Here is a 16,870-nt window from a genome sequence, read left to right as displayed (position 1 = left end):
CCCGTGCACTCCCCACTCCCGTCTCTGCTTCTTTCCCCCTGCGAGAGCCGAGGTCCTTGCCCATCCTTTGCATGGGAATGGCTTTTCCGTGTGGAAGCATGGGGGCCCAGGGAGGATGTGTGGGAAATGTGGCATCTCCTCGGTGCACACGGGATGGGATGCTCACAAATACCGGCACCAGCTGTGGGTGTGAACTGGGATTCTGAGCCCTGTCAGAGGCAGGACAGCCGCCTACCTGTGTGGTGTGACTCTGTTCTTTGCCCTCCAGCCTGCTCGGGATTTTAATGCCTCTTTGTCCTTTAATGCCTTTTTGTCTCCTTTCAGAATCACGTTGGTTGTTTTGATGTTTCTGCCCCAAGACAGAATCGACACACCATCACCAAACTGATGGAAGGAAAACGGCACCTGGGTGAGTTAGACCTCATCCGTGCTTGTCAGTCTAATTAACTCATCAGCAAGGTTTGTTTAACATGAACTTACTCTCTGGTTTCAGCTGCAATTTCTTTAGAGCAGTCGGTGTCTTCCTAGATATAAGCATTTATTTCCATAACGCTGACTCCAAACCCTGCCTGCCTGCAGGGCTGTAATTTATCCCCCGAGGAGCATCTGGACAAAGCAGGGTACTAATTCTGCCACCTGTGCTGATGATGTGTCCAAAGAGACCGTGTCAAGTCTCTATTAAAAGCTGTGAATAAGACAGAAAGCCTGAAATCTTTGCTTCTAGAAGATGTATGAATGTAATATAAAGCTGCTGTTAATTCTTCCCAGGGATTAATGGAGACTATCAAGGACAATTTCACTCAATACTGCTTTTCTTTTTGTAAAGCAAAGCTTCCCCAAACCTCAGGCAAGGCAGAAACATGACTTTGAGTCTGTGTCGCTATCCTTCAGTCAAATAGAATTAGCTGTCTTTATTTAAAAACTCTTCACTGGCACCACAGTGCCAACACTTTCTGAGACAACAAAATGGACAGAAATCCATTTTCCAGACTGAGAGGAAGGCAAAAAAGTAAATTGGAGGAATGAAGAGTGAGGAGGAATTGAGGCGTTCACAGCACTCGCAGTGCGAGTGATTGGAAGTGATGGGAAGAAAGCAGGAGAGGGATTCATTTGCTTAAAACATAGAACTGGAATTGACTTTGAGGTGCATGTTGCATCACTGAGGAACCCAGGCTCTACTGGGGGAGTGCTGGGCAACAGCAGGAAGGGAGGGAGGGAGGATAGAGAGATGCTGGTGTAGGTCAGCCACTGCGGAAGGCAGGGATGGCTCTGGCCATGCACCCCAAACACGGGGCAGACAGCTGGTGTGTGCCCTATGGTCCGTCCTGGAGGCTCCTGGCAGTCCTTCAGGAAGGTCACAACCTCTTCTGCTCACCAAGTGTGCCTTGTGTGGGGCCAGCTGAGAAAGGATGCCCCAGAGAAACCCGGAATGGGCCAAATCTGAAAGTCCAGATGCAAAACACCCCCCCAGAAAGGTGCTCAGGGCAGCAATTTGGCTGCCCTGACAGATACTGATAAAATATTGCAAAACTTGGTGAGGCCAGTGCCTGTCCAAACAGCTGGGAAGGGATTTGCAAGGCTGCCTGGGCTTCCCTGGGTGTCCCTGTGAGCCCTCCAGCCTGAGCTGCTGTCAGTGTTGTATTGGGGAGCTCTGGGCAAGGTTTGAACACTGTCTGCAGAAGTGCCTCCATTTTTGCACTGCAGAGTGTCCAGTGAGTGATGGTTTTCTGTGCATTTCTTTTCCATCTCACTGCATCTGCCTGATGAAGTTTGTCCCTTTTTGCAGGCTGATAACATTATGCTCCTTCTGCTTCCGTCGGCGTCTCAGAAGAAGAAAATTTCCTGTCTATAAAATTCCTGGAGACATCGATTTGTGCTTATCTCATGGCAGTGATTTTACTCGCCTTTGCTGTTTATGCTCAGCATTGCAGATGCTTCCAGAAATCAATGCTGCTGCTCTGCCTCCTCCTGACAGGCAGCTCCTGGCAGCTGCTGCTTGTGCCTCTGTGTCCTTCTCCCTGTTTTCCCTGCCTGGGCTCTCTGTGTGGTTCTGTTCCTGCTTCTTGAGTTGCCCTAGTAGGAAACTGCAGGGCTGAGTGATCAGACACGGGCACAGCTGCAAAGGAGGGCTCTGACGTCTGCCCACGCACGCCCTGCCACGGCTCAGGGGTTTGTGTGCCAAGCAGCAGCCCCAGGTCAGCCTGGGCTTGGCAGGGCTGGCTGTGCTGCAGGAGTGATGGGTATTAATCAAGCTGCTCTGCCCTCCCGGGCTGCTGACAATGGGAGCTGCTAAACCAGCCACTGTAAATCTGGCCCTGGGGATTGTGGGTTCTGTCAATCCTGGGCTCAAGTCAAGTCCCAAAACGTGAGGAGGATTTGAGTCCTTCAGTTCTTGCTAAAACCTTCCAGGTCCTTTCTAGGAGATTCTAGTTTAAGTTTTGGCAAATCCTCTTGCTCAAAATTAGTTTTGGAGCCTGGCTCTGGGAAGATTAATCCATCCCAAACCAACCAGAACACAGGTGACTCCACAGAGACAGTGCTGCACTAATGCCATGTTCCTGGTGCTGAATTCAGCGTTTTACACTGCATTGGGGAGCTCAAAGACAGCTCCTTCCTTCCACTTCCCTGAGCAATTTCATTAACAAGAGCAGGAAAAAATCTCCCCTGAACAAACCAGCTCGCAGTGAGGCAGAGGAACCAGAGCAGTGAGTCACCCTTTTCCATTGCTATTTTCCAGGCTCTGGGCTGAGCTGCCCCTGACTGAGGTGCCTGTCCCCCTCCCAGGGCAGATCTGGTATGCTGCCACATTCCCCAGTAAAATCCTGGATGGGAAAAACAATTCATCACCCCGACTTCAGCATTCCAGAGAGTTCACAGCCCAGCTGCAGTCAGCACTTAAAACTTATTTTGTTCCCCCTGCCCTTTCCCAGTTTTTGTTCCAGCACAGCAGTTTGCTGCGTCATTTTCCTCCCCAAGTGCTTTCTCTTTCCCCTTGGGCTGCTGCCTTCTTGTTGGCATCAGGGAATTACTTCCATTGACATCTGGGCTGAGCAGTTCATTAATGTTCACAGCATCCCTTTGGAAGCAGTCACAGATTCCTAGGAGGTGTCCCTGAGAGGGAAAAGGCCGAACATCTGTACAAAGCAGCTCAACCCCAGGCTGCAAGCCCTGCCACCAGATTTAGGCTTTTTACCTCAAGAGAGAGGATTCAGTTTATGTATACTCTAAACAAGGAGTTACTATTTGCCTCTTAAAGAATTTTAACACGCTGAGGTTACACATTTTAGTTTTAGTTTTTATTTGTCACATAGCAGTGAAGGAAAGCTGTGCTCCTCTAGCCTGCAACCTCTGGAATGTCTCAAAACCACCATCTGTCATTAAAATGTAGTGCAAAAATCCTGATTTTATTTCATCTTCAGCTTTGCTCAGTATTTTAATTTGACCTGTAGGGCACAATTCTCCTAAGTTTTCCCTAGGCTTCCATGGTTCTGAATATTAGAGAAAAAATCAGTTAATTTAATAATATTTTAAAAACTATTACATTTAATTACTTTAATATTACTCTTCTAAAGATCCTGTTGCTTTTTAACCTGCCTTCTTGCAGAACCCCAAGCCTGGGGCAGTGCAGGATGCCAGAGGCTGCTGTGGAGCATTTCTTCTCTGTGGGTGTTGGTCTTTCCTTGAGCCCTTCTGCTTTCCAGCAGTTGTGTTGAGACAATCTCTTCTACAATTTCTTGCGATGCTTTATTTTAATATATCTTCCCTTGTCACTGCAGGACTGAATCCAGCCTCCTGGTAAGTGATATCTAAATCACTGCTGCAAGGAGAGGATGAAATATGGGTGCATGAGAGGGGAGACAAGGGATGTGACTGAGGAGGAAAAAGTCACAGAGCAAGAAGAAATATGGCCAGGGTGTGTAAAATGGGCTGTGTTCCTCACAGCTGCTGTCAGTGCCGTGGTTCAGGTGTGGTGCAGGACGTGAGGGTGTGGAGATGGATCCCATGGAGCAGTGAGAGGATCCGATGGGATCCTGGCTCTGCTGGGCACGCACACATCCACAGTAGCTCAGGTGCTTATTGCACACACAGGAACACTCTGAAACCAGCTGGAGATCCACATTTGTTCATGCTCAGCAGCTGGCTTTTGGCAGCAGTGATATTCCTGCGCACTGGAGCAGTGTCATGGACACCTCACTGTGGGTGTGCTCATGGTGACTGCTCAGCCTGGTGCATTTGGATCTCTGAAAGGGGACACAAAAGGAGCAGCACGGATGGGGTGCCTGTTAAGATCATCTGGTTCATCCCTTGTTTTTGGGACTAGACTGCCACCAGCACATCAAATGCAGTGCTGGTTGAGTGTTAAACAAAACAAGTGTCTGTGACAAGCCAAAGTTTGCTCCATTGAGCAAAGGGCAGCACATGCTGAGGAACCAGTGCAAGCACTTTGCTGCTGCTCCTGAAACACACCTCGTGCAGTATTGAAGTGAATCCTGAGTGTATTTTTCTGCCTTCTGTATTCCCAGGGGACAACTAGCCTTAAACTCACTGTGGTGGTTGCAGCTTTCTCCTAACTTCAGCTTAAACATATCAGCCTTGTTTGTTCCTGTGCCAGCCTTGTCCCTGAGCCCAGGCAGCTCCACTCCCTCTCTCCTTCCTTCTCCTCCGCCGTGTTTGTGGAGGATGATTGTATCTCTGCTGCTCCCTGTTCCATGAGGCTGAGCACACCAGCCCCTCTGCAGCTCCCCAGCTCTCAGCAGCCCTTTGCTGCTCCCCACGTCCATCCCAGCTGAGCACGGGTGACCAGACCCAAACAAAGTGCCCAGATAAGATCTTCCCAGGGCCCTGCACAATGGAAACTTCTGCTATCCCAGCCAAGGCATCTGCTGAGGGGTGAGAGCCTTATTCCTGCAGGATGAGACTTTCCTTTGAAATCCATGCTGCTGCTACCAGTGTTCAGCTACCATAAGTGTTGCTTATTCAAAACTATGTTAATCGTTGGCTTTGTGCATTTCAATACAACTTCACTTTTTACATGGCACTTTACAGACCCATCTGAAATCAATCTAAATGCCAAGCTTTATCAGGTCTCTGCAACTCTCAGCATTGCTGTTTGTCATGAAAACAATTTCCCAGGAATCCACTTGAAACAGGAATGAGTCTTAAATCTGACACTTTGCCAAAAATAGATATTCTAGGTCTAAGTCGTCTGGAGCCCTGTTCCTGTGCTCTTTCTGTGCTGCCTTCCTGTATGGGAAGTTACATCAGCCTTCTGCTAGGAGTCTTCAGTAATTCTCACTATTTCCTAAAAAGGTTGTTTTTAAGGTCATAGGGTCTCCATTGGATGCACTTGTGCAGGGCACCCTTTCTAGAAGGGGATGGAGTGGCCCGAAAGCAGCATCTGGAGGCCGAGTGAGCAGCGACTCAGGGGTTGGTGATGCAGTGATGCTGCCTTGTTTCTAACAAGAAAATTGGTGTCTGGGTGGTGCTTTCCAGGAGCAGGAGCAAAGGGATGGCTGATCATGGGGCAGGGAGGCTGAGCAGAAGAGGTGTGTCCACTTGCTGCAGATTTTATATAAGGGATGCTACCTTCATCTCAGCTGTGGGGAACAAAGGGACATCACAGAGCCCCGAGGAGTCCAGAGGAGCCTGAGTGGAGCCAAGAGCCCATCCCAGCTGGCTGCAGCTGAGTCAGGTAACGTCCTCCAGGTGCTGGTGGTGTGGTGGCAGGGTGACAGCTGCAGTGGCAGGGTCCTCATGCTGGAAGTGCTTGACTGCTTTGGTTGGAGATTGTGCTGGGCACCAAGCTCCTGATCACCTCCCTATGTCTGCTATGTCATAATTAAATTTATGTTAGTAGTTATTAAGTTATAACTTCTAGCTGGCTTTTTTTTTTTTTTAATCACTTGTGCTTTAGTTTATTGCTTTTGAAAGGTAGAAGGAGCACAGATAATCCTCAGATGCTTCCCTTGGCAAAGCCCCTCACCAAAAGACCTGTACCTGTGTATTGCAGGGATACAGAAATAGCTTAAACATCAAGTTTGGCTTCTTTTGTGTGAACATTTTGGGCCAGTCACAAGGGATGAGGAAAGTGCTTTTATTGACCCACACATGGAGCCTGTCCATGTGTGTGGACATGAAGAAGGTTCTCTTGCTCTGGGCTTGAACAGAGTCTCCTATGATCCAGATAAAGAGTAAAGGAGGGATTCCTTTCTTGACTTCTTTCCTCATAAAGACACTGGGGCCGCTTCTGAGAGTTTTTTCCTCACTGTCCCCTCTGATGTCTCCGTTGCCAGCAGGGGAATCTTCTGGAGATGAAGGTTTTGAAGCTTTTTGGGATCGTATTTTTCTGTGGCCTCCTCTCACCCTCGCAGGAAGTCTTGTCTGGCCTGTCCTGTGCTGTGAGCCCGCGGGCGATGCAGAATGGTAACTACAAAAAACACCTCCAAGTTGTGTTTGCTTTGAAAGCTCTGTGGGGCGTAAAACTTCCTGAGTTTTACTCCCCATCATCTTTATTTCATAATTCCTCAGGGCTGCAGGCTTTGCTCAGAGCCCCTGAGAGCCATCACCAGATTCATGGGTCAGGGAAATCTCTGCTCCAGAACTGGGGCACGTTTCAGCTCCAAGCAGCAACACAGAATTTCAGGGCTAGATCTGGGTTATTTCCTCTTTTTTTCTCAGTTTCTCATTTCCATATTGGAGCAGCTGATGTTTGACAAACAGCTGCTGTGAAGTAGCAGACATAATAATATTTGCAACGTTCAGGCTTGTTTCAAGTTGTTTCTACTAAAAAAACTCCAAAAGCCGAAAGCAAAAATAAACAGGCAAAAATCAACAAGTAAGAACCTCTTTGACAAAGGGGAGATGAGTTGTGAGTGGAACCCAGCCTCTGAGTGGGGTCACTGGTGCTCCTGGCAGTGCACAGCCAAGCTGTGATGTTTGAATTGGAGTCTGGGATGCTTTCCTGTTTACTTCACCAAGGGCAGCTTTGGTTTGTTGCACCAAAGTTGTAAAATACCATCCGTGTGTTATTTTACTGCATGGAGACAGCTGATGTCTCTCCATGAGGAGTCCTGGGGAGTGGAAGGACTTTGGATGGGTCTGTCTGAGGGGGGAGAGGTCACTGCTGCAGGCTGGTCCTCACACAGAGATGTTTTCCAGTTCTCTCAGATGCCATAATTCATAGTGGGCTCATCCACCAGCACCTGCAGGGTCTCGTGGTTCCCAACATCATGGGTGAAGGGAGTCAGCTGAGCTCTCCCACCAGCATCACAGAGTAAGTGCTTCCCTGCGAGTGCTCCTTCAGCATCACTTCTGAACAAGACAAGCTGAGCTGTCCCTGGCAGGGTTGGCCTGGGCTGATATCCTTGGTTTATTGTGGTACTGAAATTCTGACCCAACAATGTTAGTGTGGTCCCAGCAAGGGACCCTGCAGGCTGTTGGTGCAGAGTGACAGCTCTGGTGGTGTTGTTAATGCCTGGCAGCACTGAGAAAGGCAAAAGGCACCACAGAGGGGAAAAAGCAGACAGCTCTCCAAAGTCAGCTTCCACCCCAGTCTTGTTCTAGGCTTCTTGTAGCCAGCTGTCCCTTACCCTTGTACCTCCATCTGAAGGTGTCTGGGGAGCTGTGGGTGCTGTGGGTCCTCCCTGGGTGCAGCTGCTCAGCTGCTGGGAGGTGTTTTTAATCTGTGCCAGCCCTTGCTGTTGTTCACAGCCTGCACCTCATCAAGGTCCGGGTGCCCAGGCTGTCGGTGGTGCTGCTGCCAGGGATCGGGGTCCAGCTGACCATCGGGGCAAAGCTGCAGCTCAGAGGCAACTGGTGAGTGGGGATTCAGTGAGGGAAGCCCCTACCCTGGTGTATTTTGCATCTCTTAAGGATTAACAAACACTTGTTTGTTACCTATAATAAAGTCACAGAGCAAAACAGACACCAAAATGTCACAGACATGTTTTATGACAAATCCTTTCTTTAGGATTTTTCTTCCTGAGAAGCGGAGAGACCTCAGGAACAAAATACAAAAAATGGTTATCTGCTGCTGTGGAATGCAACAGGTGCATCTGGGATTGGCTCATGTTGGATGTTTCTAATCAATGGCCAATCACAGTGAGCCAGCTTGGACTGTCTGTCCGAGCCACAAGCCTTTGTTATCATTCTTTCTTTTTCTATTCTTAGCTAGCCTTCTGATGAAATCCTTTCTTCTATTATTTTAGTATAGTTTTATTATAATATATATAATAAAATAATAAATCAAACCTTCTGAAACATGGAGTCAGATCCTCATCTCTTCCCTCATTCTAAGACCCCTGTGAACACAGTCACACCAAAAGATGACCTGTGGCATTGCAGGAAATGGAAAAGTCTGTTTCTCCTGGCTTTGGTGAGTTTCTGTGTGTAGAGGCTGAGAGATGCAATAATCCCCTTTGCTTTTTTTGCAGCTTGGTTGGCCTGCTCTCAGAACTCATTGATATCTTAGTGGAGGTGAACATTACTGCAAACATTAAATGCACGAATTTTGAATCTGGCACGTTCCAGGTTGTCACTGAAGACTGCCTCTGCATTCTTGGGGCCATAAAGATCAAGGTCCTTTCTGGGTAGGTGCCCGTGGATTTATGTTTTTGTTATGTGCAATCCTCTCCTCTTTATTGACATGTGCAGTGTGCCAGGACACAGACAGTGCTCGCTGATACAGAGCCAGGCCTCAGGGATGGAATTTCCTCCCTATTGCCAATGCCAATTGCATCAGTGGGATGAGGGTTAATTTGCTCTGTTTGCCTGTGGAAATTTTAAGATGTGAAGCATGAGGTTTGGTACCTTTCCCAACACACTTTCTCTAGACTTAGCTGGAGAATTGATATCCAAAGGATAGGAGTAATGGGGCTGGGAGGATTCCAGGAAAACAGGACCATTACATTCCCTGGTTTTGTACTCTGCCTTTGGCTGCTGTCCCATGCCTGGCATGTGGAGTTTCCCTCTGACTGCTGTGGTTGTGTGTAATTCCATGCAAATGTCCCATCTCTTGCTCAGTCTTATTAAATTCTTGACAGCAAGGATTTGCTGACTTCATGTATTGATGAACTCAGCTGTAAATTGATAATGGGAAATATTTTCTTCTATTGCTTTTGAATTACTTACTTTTCAGGTTCATCTAAATTCTCCTAATTAATTTTTGCATTATGCATTATATTTCAATCAGTGCAGCAGCTGATTTGAAAAATGCTGTGTGAGTGAACAGAGGAACACAACTCACCTGCTCTGAGGGTCATGGTTTGATTTTTAACAGGATTAAAGTGATGATTTGCAGGAAGTGAACTCCTAGGGGGGTGAGGGAAATGTAGATATACACAAATGACTTCATGGCAGCTCCTCAGATCCATTTGTAGGCAGAATTTGGGCATAAATAAGAGGTGCTCTATGAATTCCTGCTGTCTGGGTCTTGCCAACTCAACAGTCCAGAAATATATTGATTATCAGACAAAACTGCCTCTGTGCTGCTGCAGGCATCACAGGTCCTGAGTGAGTTATTCAGCAGCAGTGTGGAAATGTCACACAGCAGATTTCTCCTCTTGTTATTCCAGATGCAAATTGTTTGTTCCCAGTAACTAACATGAAGATATTTCCTAACAGCTCCCTCTTCCCTTAACTACAGCACTGATTTAAATACCTGAGGGAGATACCAAGCACAAGGTTAGACTGTGAGAGGCTCACTCTTTTCATGCAGTGAAAGCTCCCTGAGAGCTGAAGGAAAAATTTGCCTCACAGAAAGGGTTGTCAAGCACTGGAACAGGCTGCCCAGGGAAGTGGTAGAGACACCACCCCTGGAAGTGCTAAAAAATGTGTCCATGGCACTTCAGGATGTGGTTTAGTGGGGAACATGGTTGTAGTGCAGAGCTGATGGTTGGACTTGATAATTTTAGATGTCTAGATGTCTTTTCCAACCTTAATGATTCTGTGATTTTCAGCAATGAGTGAAATTCTCTCCTTAGTGGGGTGAGGAGAGAATATATATATATATATATATATATATATATATATAAATATATATATATATATAACACACATATATATAACATATATATACATAACATACATATAAAATATATAAATAAATATATATAAATATATACATACATACACACACACACACACACACACACACATATATATATATATGTATATATATATATAATTGTATCTCCAGCCCCTGCTCTGGTGAGCATCAGCCACAGCACTGGCCCTGAAGGGATGACTGAGGGTGTAGGAGAATGCAAAATGAAGGCTGGAGATCTTTTTGTCTCCTGTCCTGGAGCGTTGTTTGTGCTGATTTGCAGTTCTTTTTCCTTTTTTTTTCCAGCTTGCTCACCCTGTCAGTGAATGAGCTGGTGCTTCGCCAGCTGACAGCGACTCTGCCCGCTTTGGTATGGCTGAGGATTGTCCTCCTATCACAGCTGAGGCACAGAAATACTGGGGAAAACTGGTTAAATACTGGGAAATACTGGGAAAAACTGGTTGTGAGGCCACAGCAAGATCCAATGCCTCTCTGTGCTGCTCTCCCACATCACTGCTGTCTGTAGGGCAGTGCCTCAGATCAAAACTCCCCTCCAGTGTGGTCCCACAGCTCCAGGGATGCTCCAGTGCCCCAAGCCTTTCCCAGCACCCCAGCTGTGTCTATTGCCATGCAGCTTTTCCCCTGGTGGGGAAAGGAGGGCCTGTGGGCAGGGTCGGTGGTGAGCGGGGTGAGCAGTCCCATGTGTGCTTTGTGTTGCAGCTCTGCCCCGTGGTGGATATTGTGATGAACCTTGTGAACATCCATCTCCTGAGCACTCTCAATGGTGAGTTGCTTGTGGAGGGTGAGGCACTGCTGCCCCGTGTTTCCCACAGTGGGAACAAGACCCATTTACCCACACCAAGTCCATCAGTGCATCAGGAGAAGTCCAGCACTTCTGCAGGGCTGTTGGTGAGCCTGGAACTCACACCCCAGCATTCCAATGAACTGCTCCCACCTAAGCCCTCCTTATTCCATTTCTATGCATCACCTTTGGATTTTTCTTATTGTCTTTGATGCTCTTTTTGTGCTATATCCCAAAGGCAGATCCCACCAAGCTGAATTTGGGGATGTTCTGGCCTTTTGGAGTATCAGCAAGCACCCCTGAGCCCTGAATGCTTGGGCCTGTTTGAGGGTGTGGGGGCCAGGGGAGGTTGTGTTGTTGCTGATTTCCAGGTGCTGTAACAATCCTTTGGTGCTGTAACAATCCTTTTCCTGTGTGTAGCCGTGATCCCCGTGGGCACAGCGGGAACAATCCACTACCAGCTGGCCAGCATCCCCTACACCTCTGGCAAGTTCCTTGGGCTGGATTTAGATGTAAGTTAATGCTGGGCAGCAGGACCCTGAGAACCTGGCTGTGCATTCCTCGTCCCGTGGGAGCTGTAGAATCCCACGAGGAGCTGGGCTAATGATTTGTCCTGGAAATGCACCTCCAAATGTTTAGATCTTTATCCAAATCACCACCAAGTGATTGTGTGGGCTTTTCTTCTTGTGCTCTGTATGCCAACCCACCCTGAGTTTGCCCCAGGCTGTGTCTATTGGATGTATCTGCTGGGATGAGCAGTTCTCCTTCTCATGGCATGAGTTGTTCTCTTCATTTCTCTTGCCCTGCAGACCTGCTGCTGGTGCTTTTTGCCTCTGCTGTTCAGTCTCTGCAATGGGTGAATGCTGAACCAGGCTAACAGATACATTTTTTACTTCTGTCTCACTGTGAGGGAAAAAAAACCCAAACAACAGAAAGCAAGCTGCTTGCTACCAGGAGAGCTTAAAAAAGTGAGCAGCTGGACAGAAGCCAGTGGGACATGAGCACTAAAGAGGAGTTTGTGATAGCAAACACTGCAGCCTGTGAAATCCATGCTGCTGAACTAACTTTGGTGAAATGACTTCATTGGGAGGAGCCTTTGCCCCCAACCCCCCCGGATGGTCAGAACCAGTCTCCCTAGCAAAAAGCCAGTGTCAGTGTGGATGTCTGTGCAGCTGGAGGGTGGCTGGGGCAGGTCTAGGATCACTGTGGGATCACAGCCCCATCACCCCTCGGTGCTTGGAGTGAGACCTCAGGGATGGAGTGAAGCACTGATTTGTGATGTGGACAGTGTGTTATTAGCTAATAATAACATTTCTTATTAGCTAGTAATAAATTTTCTGGTGTTAGCTAATGGCACCTCAGTTACTCTGGCTCACCCTTGTCAGCTCCTTCCATCTATGAAACAGAGTCACCTGCTCGAGTCTGGTGCTTTCCTGAGGGATGTTCATCTGGCACCACTGCCCTCCTGTGAGATCTGACTGTGCCTTGAGGCTTTCAGGGCTGATGCCTGTGTCACCTCTCCTTGCAGGGCGTGGTGAAGCAGGTGGGAGGCAGCACCATCCCCCACGACTCGTCCCCCTCTGCTTTGCCTCCCCTGATGGACCGACTGCTGCTCTTGGTGATGCGCCAGAGCTTCCTCAATGCAGTCCTGTCCCTGCTGCTCCAGCTGCCCCCACAGACCTTCCCCTGCACGCCAGACGTGGTGAGTACAGCAGGGCAGTGTTTCATGCTGGAACGAATGACAAGGGACAGGTAACGGCTCCAGGGAGGGCTGTTTGTGCCTGTCCCTGGCTGTGTGCATTGTGTGTGTGCTGACCCCAGCACTGCCTCCCTCCTGCCCTTCTCAGAGAGCTGCAATAGCACCTGCACTGCCCAGCTGTGCTCTTGTCTGCAAGGACACCCCTGGGGACACCAGTGGAGAGCAGCTGAGCCTGTGCCGTGGACTCCTGCAGGCTGTCAGCCTTTCAAAGAGTCTGCAAAGTGCCACAGAGAAAAGACATTGCATGTCCATGTCTGCAGTGCCATCCCCTGGGTGTTTGCATTTCCCATGCCTCTGATCTGTGCTTTCCATGGGAAGTGTTGGGGTCCACACATGGCAGGTGTTGAAAGCCTCTGGGGAGCATCACCTTCCACCTTAACAACTACCAGGAGTCACCCAGAGAGCACTGGGGAGAGTGGGGGGCTCAGGGCACTGTGGGATGGGGTGGCCCAGCAGGATGGGTGTTGTTGGTGCTGGGTTGTTGATGGGTGTTGTTGTTTTCTGTCCCCTCAGTTCTCCGGTGCCAGCCGCCTGCGCGAGGCCGTGTGGACCATCGCTCCTGCTGGGGTGAGCAGCTTGCTCTGGCCCAAGGGTTTGTGTAAAGCTCTCCAGGATGCACCTGGGATGTGCCATCATGCCCCTGCCAAAGGTCCCCAGTCTCCTGCTCCCCTTCTCTTGCACCTGAGCCTGTCCTGCTGCCTGACCAGCTGATGGGAATGGGAGAGGGACTGGGGCTCTGCACAGCCCTGCCCTGCTCTCCTGTGTGCCATTGTCTGTTCCAGCCTTCTCCTGCTCCCTGAACAGGGGAAATCCTTCTCTCAGCCTGTAGCCATTGCCATGGAAAGCTGACAATTATCTCCTGTTTCCTGTGTATCCCATTTCTTGGGCACCCTCTGACACCCACAGCCCCCTCTGTGTCCACCTTGCCTTCCTCATCCCTTCTGCCCTCGGCATGGAGAGCTCATCCATGCTGCTGGACCTGTAATTTGGCTTGTCCAGGGTGTGTGTGACCTTGGGGAGGCCCTGTGGAGCCATGGGGCTGTGAGAGTCTGCCCAGGGACTGCCAGTCCCTGCCTGGCTGTTGTGTGGGGTGCCAGCAGCCACCTCCATGCGTCCCCAATTCCCACAGTGCTCCGCCTGCAGTGGGACCAGTCCTCTGAGCATCAAACTGGTGTTGAGAGGGAACCCGCTCATCCTCTTGGAAGAAAACAAAGCCAGTGTCAAGCTGTCAGTCCTGATTCAGCTGTTTGGTAACCACTTAGATGGATCCATCCTCAACTTCCTGCTGCTGAAGGCTGTAAGTGTGCATGGAGCTGCCTCAGAGGGGTGCAGCCAGGGTGAGAGGTGGCTGGGATGGGGATGTTTCCATCTGCTGATCCTCTCCCTCTCTGCCTGCAGGACCTTGCTCTAAATGTCCGTGTGTCCATTGTTGGGGGCAGGCTGATGCTGCAGCTGGCCTTGGGCAGGTGAGCTGTCCCCTCACACAGGTGGGGGCATTCTCTGTGCTGCAATGTTGGCTCTGGGGCTCCTGCCTTGAAATGTTTTCTGTGTCTGTAAACTAGACATTTCATCTGAATGTGAGAATTTCATACCTGACTGATGGCATAAGGTGGATGGGGTAGTTCAGGAAGGATTGCAGCAGTTGGAAAGTTTTAAGAGGCTGGAGGAAAAGTGTGTCAGTTTTATAACAAGGAGGAATGAGGTAACCTGAATAATTGCAAGACTGTCAGCTTGACTTTGATCCTGGGCAGTGGTTTGAAATGCCTGATATTGGACATGAATGATAAAGCAGTAAAGGAAAGTGCTGTCATTAATGCCAGTCAAGGCATGATTAAAGATTGGAGAGCATTCCTTATAGCAGGAGGTTTGAGGATTTTGGGCCATTTAGGTTGTCAAAGAGCTGGATTTAGAAGCAAAATTGGCATAGCTTGTATGCAGTGATATAGGGAATAGAAATGCGTCAAAAGGCTTTTAATTCAATAGACAAGGGTATAACAAGATTCAATAGAAGTAGAAAAGAGAAATTGAAAGTGGAAATAAAGCATCCATTTTAGGTATGGATAGTTGTGTGATTGCAGTGATAGATGAGGAGCTGTAGCAAATTCACCAGACTGTGTGCTTTTACATAGAATCACAGAATGGTTTGGGTTGGAAGGGATCTTAAAGATCATCCAGTTCCAGCCCCCTGCCACGGGGTTCCAGCAGCTCTGCTCCCAGCTGGGCAGGAGCTGTTTCCTTCCTGAAAGTGAAGGGAGGGAGAGGGAAGGTGCAGCCAGGAGCTGTGTGTGCCCTGCTGCAGTGCTGCATCGTTGACAAGCAAATTAAAATTAGGTTAAGCTTTTATTTTCCTGTTTTCTTTTCTCTCTTGCAAGTGTGCCAGCCCCTGTTTTTCATGTCACAATGCAGGTGTCCCATTGTGGGTCTGTGCCCAGGGGCTGAGTGTGCTTGGAGGCGGCTGGGTCTGGCTGTGAGCTCTGGCTGGTGCCTTGTGTCTGACCTGCTCTTTGCTCTCCTTTCCCTGCAGCACTTCCCTCTCCTTGGAGTCTTCTGATGTTGGCATCAGTGATGTAAGTCTCTAACACTAGTCTGGGCCTTACTGGGCAGGGAGAGCAGCCGAGCATGATGTCCTGTGGCTCCTGGGAAGGGAGGGAGCCAGGCAGTGGCTGTGGGATGCTGTGATGGATTGCCCCTGCTGATGGTCAGAGCTGTTAGCTGCTCTGTGGTGTAGGTTGTAGCAATTCCTCTGTCACTGGGGTTTCTTTTTCCCTTCTGCCTTTTCTAATAAAGAAAATGTAAAGCTGAAATCTGTTTGTTTATTCACCTCTGCTTGGGCAAAGCTCACACTGAGCTGCAGCAGAAGTGTCACGAGGCAGAAGTTTTTCTAAAGGAAGGATTGAATACAAATTGAAGAAAAAAGTAGATTCACTTCAAAGAGAAGAGAGACTGTTCTTTTGCTGTGTCAGTGGGCAGTGGTTTGCAGTCCCAAGGGTCCTGCTTGCTGCTGGTGTGGGCCAGGCAGTGCTGCTCATGTGGTTGTTCCTTCTCTGATTCAGATCTCCACCCTGAAGCCCCACTGCAGCAATTTGCTTGTGGAAACGTTCATGCCTGCCATCAATGGTAAGGTGACCTGGATGGCTGCAATGATGGGAGCACTTGGAGTTGTGGGCAAGGAGGGAAGAGGGAGCTCTGTGTGTGTGTGTGTGTGGGTGGGTGGGTTTGGAAGATGTATAAGGAGTGCTGGAGCCATTAAAACCCTGAAATCCCAATTTTGAGGATGTAGTTAAAAGTCCAGCCTTATATTTGCACCATCCCACCCCAGCATCGGTTCTGGCAGCAGTCAGTGATGGAGAACTGAGGAAAGACAAGCACACAGTGGTGGCTGAGAATCCCTGCTCCCTGTGCCCTCCCTGGAGCAGCCCTGTGCTGGGCTGAGGACCTGTCTGTCCCCGCAGGTGCCCTGAGCATGGGGATCCCTCTGCCCAAGGTGCTGCGCATTCCCCTGGTGAATGTGGATTTCCAGATAAAAGCGGTGAGTGCTCCGATGGTTGCTCCTTCCTGTGAGGCTCCAGGGCCGGTCACAGAACCCTGCTGGTGCTGCCTGTGTGTGCAAGGGCTGTAGAACTCAATCCCTGAAAGACTGACAGGGCTGCTCTGTCTGACCTCCCTGGCCAGGGAATGTTCCTGAGGATGTGATGCCCACACAAGGTGTGGGCCCAGCTGCACCATGAGCAGTGCTCAGGCACTGGGGCACGTCCCAGTTCCCTGTCCAGGCCCACTTTTCTTTCTGAAGAACTCAGTGGGAGCAGCTCTGATGTGGATCCAGGCATTCAGACAAGCCCTCTCCAGTGGCACCATCCAAAGAATCCTGAATTGCCCCAAGTTCCAGCCCTGATCACCCTGGAGGTGTCCTGGAGCAGCCAGAATATTCCCCAACACCTCCCAAAGAGTTCTGTGCCCTCCTTATTACAAACTGGACATGAGGACTTCTGCAGGAGGGTTCTGTCTTTGCTGTGTGTTGTGAACCAACATCCCTTGATGGGAAATAATGTGTTTGTGTTTCTCCCTGCTCTCCTCCAGGGCCTGATCGTGTTTCTGGTGTGAGCTGTGCAGCCTGAGGCATGGAGAGGACTGTGGGGGCAGAGAGAGGAAGAGAGCAGCAAGAATGGAATGCCAGCACCAGCATTATCTGCTTTTTTTTACTAAACTTGATTCAAGGCTCTTGATAATACTTTAAAATACTTTAAAATGAATTGGTTTGTGTGAGTAC

General features: G+C 49.2%; 1 protein-coding gene across 1 annotated transcript; it reads left to right on the top strand.

The window, feature by feature from the left end:
- Positions 1-6,311: 6,311 nt before the first annotated feature.
- Positions 6,312-16,704, top strand: LOC131564212 (BPI fold-containing family B member 4-like). The gene is made up of 15 exons (XM_058814548.1): positions 6,312-6,423; positions 7,159-7,273; positions 7,711-7,815; positions 8,433-8,588; positions 10,349-10,412; positions 10,763-10,826; positions 11,265-11,356; positions 12,373-12,546; positions 13,117-13,170; positions 13,733-13,900; positions 14,002-14,069; positions 15,128-15,170; positions 15,657-15,720; positions 16,056-16,132; positions 16,681-16,704. The coding sequence occupies exons 1-15, from the start codon at positions 6,312-6,314 to the stop codon at positions 16,702-16,704; spliced, it is 1,380 nt and encodes a 459-aa protein (XP_058670531.1).
- Positions 16,705-16,870: the final 166 nt, after the last annotated feature.

The sequence above is a fragment of the Ammospiza caudacuta genome, chromosome 15, assembly GCF_027887145.1.
Source record: "Ammospiza caudacuta isolate bAmmCau1 chromosome 15, bAmmCau1.pri, whole genome shotgun sequence".
Taxonomy (NCBI): domain Eukaryota; kingdom Metazoa; phylum Chordata; class Aves; order Passeriformes; family Passerellidae; genus Ammospiza; species Ammospiza caudacuta.
Note: the sequence above shows the minus strand (reverse complement) of the source record. Positions and strands in the feature narration are given on the sequence as shown.

Bases quoted from the DNA above. Each gene is read 5' to 3' on its own strand.
- LOC131564212 (XM_058814548.1), top strand. From the start codon at position 6,312: ATGAAGGTTTTGAAGCTTTTTGGGATCGTATTTTTCTGTGGCCTCCTC. The intron at 11,357-12,372 runs GTAAGTTAATGC...CTCTCCTTGCAG, and splicing joins TCCTTGGGCTGGATTTAGAT to GGCGTGGTGAAGCAGGTGGG. The intron at 15,171-15,656 runs GTAAGTCTCTAA...TCTCTGATTCAG, and splicing joins CTGATGTTGGCATCAGTGAT to ATCTCCACCCTGAAGCCCCA.